The sequence below is a fragment of the Caenorhabditis briggsae genome (genome assembly GCF_000004555.2).
Source record: "Caenorhabditis briggsae complete genome, chrIII, whole genome shotgun sequence".
NCBI classification, from domain to species: domain Eukaryota; kingdom Metazoa; phylum Nematoda; class Chromadorea; order Rhabditida; family Rhabditidae; genus Caenorhabditis; species Caenorhabditis briggsae.
Genome location: NC_013490.2, coordinates 5,672,270 through 5,682,731, shown reverse-complemented (window position 1 = coordinate 5,682,731; position 10,462 = coordinate 5,672,270). Strand labels below are relative to the sequence as shown.

At 35.1% G+C, this 10,462-nt stretch overlaps 3 protein-coding genes across 3 annotated transcripts in view; 2 read left to right on the top strand and 1 right to left on the bottom strand.

Annotated features, from left to right (window-relative positions):
- Nucleotides 1-101: 101 nt before the first annotated feature.
- On the bottom strand, nt 102-1,237 carry CBG18204 (the record flags this gene model as incomplete). Its single annotated transcript, XM_002642182.2, has 6 exons — nt 102-255; nt 326-544; nt 653-756; nt 802-943; nt 1,023-1,129; nt 1,181-1,237. The coding sequence occupies 6 exons, from the start codon at nt 1,235-1,237 to the stop codon at nt 102-104; spliced, it is 783 nt and encodes a 260-aa protein (XP_002642228.2).
- Nucleotides 1,238-4,816: 3,579 nt separating this feature from the next.
- Nucleotides 4,817-5,454, top strand: CBG25988 (the record flags this gene model as incomplete). Its single annotated transcript, XM_045243797.1, has 2 exons — nt 4,817-4,886; nt 5,405-5,454. 2 exons carry the CDS (start codon nt 4,817-4,819, stop codon nt 5,452-5,454), a joined length of 120 nt encoding a protein of 39 aa, XP_045100077.1.
- A 2,928-nt stretch (nt 5,455-8,382) lies between these two features.
- The window catches only part of Cbr-nca-2, a gene marked incomplete at both ends in the record, with an annotated part of 10,822 nt that continues 8,742 nt past the window's right edge, over nt 8,383-10,462 (top strand). The window contains 2 exons of the mRNA XM_045243796.1: nt 8,383-8,407; nt 9,706-9,876. Of these exons, the coding sequence (XP_045096414.1) occupies nt 8,383-8,407; nt 9,706-9,876 (196 nt within the window). The remainder of the gene's footprint in view (nt 8,408-9,705; nt 9,877-10,462) is intronic.

The following is a 10,462-nucleotide window of genomic DNA, read 5'->3' as shown; positions in this document are numbered from 1 at the left end:
GGGTGCGGGGCTATATTTGAATTCAGCCAATAACTCGAACGAAATATAACTTAGCAATTGTTAACTAAAAACAAGAAAAGAAACAGGTGATAAAACAATAATCAAGGGCTCAAAAAAGTGCTGATAAATACAGAAGATTTAATGTTCAATGTAGCATGCCACCATTTATCAGGAAAATAGATCAACTCGCCAGGCTTCATCTCACATTCCAAAGGGAGCTTGTCACGAGGCAACTTTGGATAATCGTATGTGTACCTGTGAAGAATTATGGATACTCGACTCCAGCCAAATTAGATTTCAATTAATTAAAAATGAAGAAACTAACCATTCTAATGTTGTTTTATCTGGATTCCAATCGGGTCTTTCATCATATGGATACAGGAACCATCTCTTCGATCCATGAATCACTTCAGCAAATCCCGGACCGTGAAAATGAAATGGAACTCCAGTTCCAGCACCAGCGATTCCGAATGAAAGCGCAGCTGTATGCCCAGGAAGTTCCCAGTCTGGCTGTTGATATTTTTCGAGTAGAGGTTTCCAGATTCTGTACAAAACCAGAAATAATTTCAGAATGGCCGTCAGAAAAATGCACTTATTAAATCAAGTTGAAATTTGATTTCAACATCAGAAAGTGTCGAAGCAGAAAACTTACTTTTGATCAATGTCTCCAAACAAGTATAACGTCTCGTTTCCAAGCATTTCCAAGTTCTGTGGTTTCATTTTCTCCTCGATGTACCTCCCGAACGTTGTTGGAACCTGAAATTTAGAAGACTCATTTTCTTTCTTTTGTCTGTAATTTACCCTTGTATAACTGTAGGTATTTGCAGAATTCAAAGTTACATCAACATCCCGCCAGACAGAAAGCATTTCATTTTTTTCTGTTAGCTTTTTGAATTCCGCATTGTCGACATTGTAGATGATGACAGGTTCCGAAAACGCATACCTAAAAACCAAGAAGTGATAAAAAATTTCCAAATATACTACCAGCTTACCGGACTCTAGATTATCTTTTTAACACTAACCTTTTTAAAAACTCTTTCTGTGTCAGCTCAGCAGCATCGTGTCTCTCAATGTTGCATTTATCTTTCTGAGGTACGATATCTTTCTCTTCCGTCGTCCACCCACCATCCTGAAAAAAAACAAAAATGTTCTTAATCAAATCGATTTAAGCAGTGCTTACGTTAACTGTTGCCAGCGAAAAAATAGGTAAAAGTGTGAGGAAAAGAAGTTTTTTCATAGAAAATCGATGCGAAGCAGCGAGGATTCTCACCCACTAAAATTCCGCAAGACGCGAAATGCGCCTGCTCGCGGAAACTGCGCCATAGCAAAGAAGAGGGTGTTCAAACTATGACAAAAGTTGACAGCAGGAACCGTATGCTCAGCCAATTTCAATCGAAACAATCGAAGTCTCGGTTTCAGAGCTCGAAAAAAAACGGATGGCATCTTTCTAAATAGACAACTCCCATTATCTTCTCCATCGTTTTCTGGAAGATAATGATCTCCTTATACTAGAAGATGCTTCAAAAGATGAAAAGGTTTTTGGATATAATCATTAAGTAAAGTCAAACAATATGAAAATATCGAAGTCACACTATTATTCTTGTACAAAAAAAGAGAAATGGAAGAGAAAAGCTTGTGGGCGTGGCTAAGGACCCAGGAATGAAAACCACCATAACCTAAAATTTTCGGTTCATTTTTAAAGATTTCAGTTGCTTTTCAGCTCCGATTTTTGTATATATCAGCATAGTGTGAAATCATCGAACTGGGTTTAAATGCCGAGTCTACAAGAACGTGTATGACCTAAAATAGTCTAAGCTCATTTTCATAATCAACTCTACGGAAGTGCATGAACTTGCTAGAATCAGAGTTTCCAGGCTTTTTTTTCTCGTTCAGAAAATGAAAGCCCTTTTGATGTATCCCTGTAGTATTGACCCAACGAATTCTAACGACTCTGAAAAAAGGGAAATTCTAGTACATGGGGCACTTCTAGAAAATGATCTTCGAGCAAATGACTATGAGCCCTAGGAACGGGTATAACCTACAAAAGTCCAAGCTCCTTTTCGTAGCGAGTTCTACAGAAACGCATGGAGCAACACGTATCAGAGGAAACCTAGTTTTTTTAAAAGGGGAAATACATTGAATATACCCCTCATAACCATCTCCCTTTTTCGTCATATTGAGTGACAAGAGACATTCCGCAAGAACCGAAAAAATGTTTTAAAAAACAGAAAAAGAAAACAAAAAGGCGAACATTTTCGACATATTCTCCTTCAAAAACGTCTTCGTCTTTCCTTTTCACCCTAAAAAAGCATACGCTTCGACAAACTTTTTCTTCTTTTTTTTTCCTTTTTGCCGTTATGAGTTATGACTCTTAGAATGGAAAAAGAGTAAAAAGTAGAAAAAACTAGGAGAAATGTGTGCCGCCTATTTGTCTTTGTTTTTGTTCACTTCTGACCTTTTCTCTCTATTCTCCAACTCGCACAGATTGACTTCTAGTTAGGTTTTGACTCCGCTCCAATATTCATGAAACTTTTTTCATGTTTTGTTTGCTGTCGAAGAAGTCTATCTCTGATTCATTCTAGTTGTCAATTTCAATTCTAATTTTTCATGTTTAAAACTCTGTCATGACTCCTTAAGGAATAATTATTATACAGCCACATATCCTTCTAAATTGATTGTTCTGAGAATACAGATACAGAATTTCAGACAAAATTGAAAAGTTGAGCTCACAAGGCGCAAAGTTCACTTTTTAGGCCGCTTCAAAAATATGGGATCTCCTGAAAAAAAAAATATTAAAAATCTCAAGTTTTTGTGAAAAACAAATTGAACAACTTCCGCTGAAAATCGTTAGAGTAGTCTCAAAGCAGCAACTGTTGAAAGTATTTTTGAATTGTTGGTTTCTCAAAGCTGCAGATAAAATTTTTGAGCATGAAACCGAGTAATTCTAAAAAATCAAAACCACCGAATTTCAAAATCAGTCTTGGGATTTTTTCAGCTAAAAGCTTTGCTTCAATTACAAACAACAACACAAAATAGTATAAAAACCATTAGTAGCCCATCCAGATTACTGTAAAAAAACCTTTCGTATCAATTTCAACTCAACAGCCAGTAAAGCAACGATGTTGATGATTAACTCCAAAATCCCTAAAATGACCAAAAGGATTGAGAATGAATTTTTGAAACACTCAATTTAGGAATCAGTATGAAGTGTCAAAAAATGTTGATTCAAGACTATTTCAACAGATTTTCAAAATTTTTTGTGTTTTTTACCTAAAAAATTAATTTTTTTCAGGGATTAGTAGCTAATGGCTGAGAGGGTAAACTGCCGGTAAACTGGAGATTCACTTGTCTCCAGCACCGTCATCATTTAACCGATCCTCAACAATATGGTGGTCCAAAATAGGTTATTTAAAGACGTGCCTTACAATCATAGAACCCAAAATTCAAGTAAGGGCTATTCTGTGAATCAAGCGAAAATTTAGGTTTTCTTTATTCCATTAAGATGGCGTCGAATTAAAGGTTTTATTACAGACGGCATTCTAATTTATGTGAGTATATTAAAATTTAATATATCTCTTCTCCTCGCTATATCGATTGCGAAAGCATGTGTGTTGAAAAAGATTTAAAGAAAAACGCTGAGAAAAACATGCGATACATATATAATTTGATTACTTCAGGCATCATCATTTCTTCTTCATAATCGTTTTTTATTTCTTCCATCTTATAAATTTGCTTTTTTTCTCAGGGCTCAACATCATCACTGAAATGTAGACTAGATAATTTTAGCTTCACAGACAGTAGTGAATGTTATGATTATCCCCCCCCCCCCTCTAATGATCAAAACACAAGAAAAGTCCAGTTTGTTGAATAAAAAACATTCAAAAGTTTTTCCGTCGTCGTCATAAAATTTATAGTTTTGAGTTTTAGATTTTTTGTTTCTCTTGAAAGTATACTCCGGATATTTTTACTTTTTAAAGGCTCAGAAGTTGGAATAAAAAAAACTTCATCAGAATCTTGTAGACTTAAAAAGTTTATATTCAGAAACTCTTCAACGCTCCAAAAAATCTTCAACGCCAAGATTTTTTATTTTCCAGTTTCACTACATAATCTAACTCCTAAAATTAAAGTTTCTAAAATTAATATACCGTAAAACCTGTAACAGAAGGGCACCCCTAACTTTGAGCCAATTTATCTCGGTTCCTGTAAAAGATATTCAAAAGCTGTCAACTGATGAATTGTTTATCATAACATCAGAAGTGTCGGAGCTCTTCCATTACAAGGCTTACGGTATTTTTTCTTTGCAAGTAAATTTTTTTTTCTTTGCAAGGAACACAAAAATCCGTTACTTCTTCATGAAAGTTTTCATATGAACTCTTCGTATTTGGGAAATTTGGGTGAAAAAGTTCTCGGTTATTTCCGAGATTCATTTTCCTATATCTTCTATGTTCCCAAGGGACAATATTCACTCATTTCTTCTCCAATTCCCTCTCACTTTTCGAGTGCTTTCTATGAGTAGTCAATGTTCTTCTCAGTACAAAATATATTTGGTCTTCTTCCAAATATAGAAAGAAATTGGAGTAGAAATTCAATTTACACTTGTCTCCACATCCCACCTCTATATTGGTTTCCTATCTAGAGCCTTCAATACTTGTTTCATCCTATTCCTAAAACGACCCAATTCGTACTTCTCTACACTTTTTATATTTTTAAAAAAACATTATGGATTTCCATAACTTCAGGCATTCAATGCGGAAGCCCAGACGTCGAAGGATTACTGTAAATTGGTTCTCTTTCTGAGACATTCCTTCCTGGCACAATGACGTCAACCACTGCGAAGTTGTTGGGTGAGTACTTGAGAATGAGTATCAGGAATTTATCTAAATACGGTAAAACCCCTATTAGAAGGGCCGTTCCTTTCAGGAGGTACCTCGGGAGAGCTCTCCTATTCTTCCGAAAATTTTCATAACAAATCTGTGAACTTTCGTTTACAATTCATGAACATCGATCAATTATATCAATTGAGCAAGTTTTCGAGCAAAAACTGTATTCTAACAAAATTCTGTGAAATTTCTGTATTTCCGGAATATATTTTTTTGTTGTTGAAGGGGCCTCACTATTACAGGGATCCCTTTTTGGAGGGCTCTTCTATTAGAGGGGCCCTTCTAATGCAGGTTTTACGATAAGTGGCAGGGATGTTTGGAACAGAACTCGGAATTCCGAAAATTCCTAAAATTCTGACCGGAATAATTCCTAGCAAAAATTTTGAATGAAATTCCGGTCGAAATATTTCCGCATTTTTTTTGAGAATTTAGATTTTTTTGTACGGTATGTCGTGAAAAGTTTGCTTGTGAGCACAATTCCTTCCAATTTTCTTTGCGAAATATTTTTGTCAATTTTTCAACAGTTTTCGGAGTTTTTGTAATCGGAAAATGGAGTTTCCACTTTAAAATTTGAATTTCGAAAAAAATCCGAAAAATCAAAAACAGAAATCTTGAAACATCCCTGGTAATTGTTTATTACTCTTCTAGTCAGTATCACGAAGAAAGTTTCAAAAAATATGAGAATTACTTATGAAAGTTTTTTTGCAATATACGTACTGTGATCCTAAAATCACACTACTTTTGAATTCACATCATAGAGTTCTATCAGTTTTCTGAACTCTGATTTTTGTGTATATTTCTCCTAGACACCCCAAATTGGTTCCCTTTCCCTGAACAGCCAAATTGCCCAAGCTAATATTAATAGTAAGATCAATAAATGAAAAAGTAATAAACTCCATGAGCCATATTTACTAGTTTTATAACCGCAATTACATTTTCAAATCTTAGTTTTATTATATCAAGCTTTCCTGAAATTTTATTCAATAAAAAGTAATAAAAATAGAGCATTTATAAATGCTTTTCATTCTCAAGCTCATTGTTATTTGAATATTTCAACTCCTCCTCTTTTTCAATTCCAATTTCCGTTAATTTTCGCGGAAAATTTAGAAAACAAAAATGGGAGTCAAATTGCGTGTCTATTCCATTTTTCCATTCTAAATTCTTATAGAGATGCATTGGTTAATTTCGTATCGTTAGCCCATTTGACCCAATTCCGATTGACTCTAAAAAACTGAAAATGGAGCTAGGAGAACACAAAAAAAACCCGTCAGATTCAGAAGACATCCGGCGCTGTTTCTTCTTTGTTTTTTTTCCTTCTCATTTTTTTTTCTTGATTGAAAGCTCTTATCCGACCCAATGAAATATATATATATATACTATACGCTTTGCCTTTCAATTTTCAACATATTTTCCTTTCTCATAAATTGCTCTGAAATGTATCTTTTTTCATCTTTTCCATCTATTTCTCAGCCTTTCGTTCCATCTTCTCCTCCTATGAGATTATTAGATTTCTCCGCCTCTTCTTCTCCTCCCTCTTCTTCTTTTTTGCCCCTTCTTGTCCATCTCATCTGAATCTCTGATTCTTATTCTGAAGGAGAATAAGAAGGATAAGAAAAAGAAAAAGAAGAAGAAGAAATAGAAGTAGAAGTTTTCTTTTTCGTACTCTTTTCTATTCAAGTTACTATTTTTGTAGAGTGAGAACTGACCGGAGCTTGATATTTCGGATCCTGAATAATCGGAAAAAGTGAACCTGAGTTATCCATCATAGTGAGAGAATCTTAAATTTGACAATTTTGTAAAAATTACTGATTTTCACAAGATAGGATTCCGTAGAACCTGTATTAGAAGGGCCTGATCTTCTATTGTTTCAATGTACCTCCGGATAGCTTTTCAATTAAAGGCTCTTCCATTTTTTTCTAGTTTTAACATTTTTATTGCTTAAAAAGAGATTGTATTCCAAAGACGTCATGTTTCAAAAATCAAAAAATTAACACCTGAAAATAGGCATTTAAAATACTGACTAGGGAAGGCTCCAACTCGGGTGTGGCGATACAGGTGGTAACCTATATCATCTGAAAGCTGACAGTTTGCTGATTCCAAATCTGTTTTTTTAGTCAGATACAGTCACCGGAAAAAAAACGAAGAAAAAATTCATTAAAAGTTCAGCAGCTCGAGGGAGTCGAACCAGAGAGGCATCATTTGATATTCCTCCTCACTAACCATTTGACCACGCTTCCACATTTTTTCAACGCTTCATAGCTTAAATACGTGAAAAAGGAAAATGAAATTAAAAATCCACTTCATTTTCCGAAACTTTCGACCCAATTTTCTCGAAAACTACCGCGACAATGCACTTTTTGAAAACAGATTTGGAATCAAGAAAATTTCAGCTTTCAGATGATATAGGTCACCACCAGTATCGCCACACCCAAGCTGGGGCCTTCTCTAGTGAGGTTTAGAATGTCACAAAAGTGGGACCCACTTTAATTCTTGATTTTTCCTATTTTTAGGTGGGCTGTTTCCAAGTTTGGAGGATTACAAATCACAGATTGAGCTGAAAAAGTTCCGAATTCGATATCTACCAAAGACATTATCTTTTTTGCTCTGTAAAACGGTCTTTTCAGATTTTGAAAAAGGTCTTTTCAGATTTAGATTTTTGTAAATTGATTCTCCATGTTTATATAGGTTAATTGTAATTAGACCTAAAAATAAACATTCCACTTAATTTTTTTTTGCATCTTCTCGGCCAGAAACAATATCCATAAGGAGAGTAACCAAGCAGGCGATGGAAATGAGCAGCTTAACTTTACTATCAACTCTGAAATGCTTACTCCAGTTTGTGAATAGATAGCCCCCCTTTTACCATTTCTGATTAGCAACTACCAAGAAAACAAAAGAAAACAAAGTATCCGTCCCGAGTGTACATTTGAACCTACACTCTCCTAACACATTTATTTTCTTCTCTTCCAGCTTCTTCACATTATCTTAAGCCATTCGAAAACACTCTAAAGCAAACTTCTTCTTTTTTTCGGATTCCTCCTCACATCGTTTGCATCTCATTAAGCATTTCGTCGTCTTCGGTTGTAGAAGAAGAAGGACCGCCCGAAGGCAAAAAGAAGAAGCACACACGTGTGTTAGTGTGTACACGTCGTCAACACTTGTAGAACTCTTCTTCATTCAGAAGACGTTGTATCTCTCTCTCTCTCTTCTAGAAGAGAGAGAGAGAGACTCTTTTCTTTTTTCATCAGATGAGCATCACCAATTAGAGTCCTCGTCTCTCTCTCTCTCTCTCTTTCTCTCTTTATTTTTTCTCTTCCTTTTTTCCTTCTGTTGGTCCGTTTTCTCTTTATTTGCTTTTTCCTTGTTCCTCTTTTACCCTTACTTTTTTCCATCTATTGTTCTCCATTCGCAAATTTCAAAGGTCATTTTAATAGAAGATCTAGATGATGAGCTACTTCTTCTTCTTCTTCCTATTCCAACTCTTCCAAAGAAAAAACTTTTAATGGAGCGCTTTAATGAAAACGGAAGTGGGTGTGTGCAAATTGTAACTCGACACTTTCAGCATCTATTTCTTTTTTTCTTCTTCTTCTACCCTTGTTTCTTTAGATAGACTTTTAAGAAAGTTTCTAAATTCTGGAAGACTATGAATTCAATTTCAATTGTTTTAGGTATTTATACTGTATGTATCTTGTTTTTAATGAACTTCATTCAAATAATACCACCACCAAGAGTACGGAGCTTAGGTGCGGTAGAGGAATCCTTAATTTTCTGGCCTATTTTTTTCCATTTCATCAATTCTTAATTTTTTTTATCACAGAAAGCCAAAAAGTGCAAAGATGAAAAAAAACTGATGAAAATTATCGGAAAATCGAAAAAAATAGGCTAGAAAATAATTATGAAAATGAAATTAGACTGAAATTTGACCAGAGTATTCGTTACGGTGTTTTCTCTATTCGACAGGAACATCGTTAAATTGGCTCAGATTAAATTTATATTTGAACCTGTACTCCAAAAAAGACAACAAAAACAACAGCTCATCTGTTTTGTAAATCGTCTTTGGGGTTTTGTTGGTCACTACATAAAATCACTAAAAAAAGGAAAAAAAACTGGCTGTGGTCCACAAACGAGTAAAAGAGATTAGGGTGTCCGCTGGCACCACAGAAATCCTTTCGAATGTACTGAAAAAGGCAAAGAAACGAAGAATGGTCGTTTTCCTTTTCTTCTTCTTCTTCTGTTTCTGGAAGAAGAAGAAAGAACTTTATTCGATTTTAATTGGAAGTGGTTTTTTGGAGGTAGCGGGAAACGAGCATATTTTTGCATCCCCTGAGAAAGGATATCTTTTTGATTCTTCACTTTTTCTTCTTCTTTCTTGCAGAAACCATCACACTTAACAAGCCCCAAGAGAGTATTCAAAACGAACGTATTCTCTATTTTAGTTATTTCGTTTGAAGGTGTAGAATTCTCATTGAACTTTTCGTTTTAGTGAATTTCTAGTGTTTTCAGTTTCCGCATACTCTAATAGAATGCACAAAGCCGTCAACTTTGAACCAATTTATCTCGTTTCCTGTAAAAGATTTCAAACAGAGGTCAACTAACAAAATGTTAATCATAATATGAAAAATGTTTTGTAAGTTTATTTCTCTTTGATATCTTTCACAGGAACTGAGATACATTAGCTCAAAGTTTAAAGTTAAGGGTGGCGTTCTATTAAAGTGTTTCCGCATAGTTTCTAAAAATTCTGAATTCCCCAACCCCAAATAAATTTAGCTCATCCCTCCTGTTGACCCTTTCCTATCCGTATAACTGAATCCAATTTCATTTTCAGGTCTGTCAGCGTGCCGTGCGGCCGCATTGTCGACGACAATGCTGACGCGTCGCAAATCGTCCATAGATGGCACAAAATCAGAAAGAAGCCGTCGACGAGGCGAATCGATCGGCGGCGCATTCACTGATATGATCAATCTGGAGCCAACGGCTATTATTAATAAATCTACAGGTGAGAATCTAGAATACTCAACTGTGGCATTTGATTGGGTGGTTTCAATAACTATCCAAAACTTAGATTATTTTGCCAGTTGACACGTTTTTGATATCTTGCATAGGAGTCAAGTAAATCTAGCTCAAACTCGTCTGTGCGGGGACCCTTCCATTACAGGTTTTACGGTAACCTTATAGAAAATTATTAGATTTTGTTTATAGTACTGTAAAAATGTATGTACCTTTAAAACGGTTAGTATTAGATACTCAGGTAATTCTCAGGGAGTTACCCGTCAAAAACGGGAGTTACCCGTGCGATTGGGTAACTCCCAAACTTCACGGGTCACTCCCACATACTCTCCGATTAAGCCCTAAAGCTCCCCCCCCGCCCAACGTGGCGAATTGTAGTTGTTATTCTTGTTTCTTTTGATGGCCCCTTTCCAGATAACATTGAACGAACTGAAATATGATTTTGTTTTTTTGTTTCTGACAATTTCAAAATTTAATTTCTTTAAATTTTCAATTCTCATTTTCAGAATATGAAAATTTCATAAATTCTAAACGGTAAATCTTTTTTAAGCTTAAAAAAATTTGCGGAGTTTTTG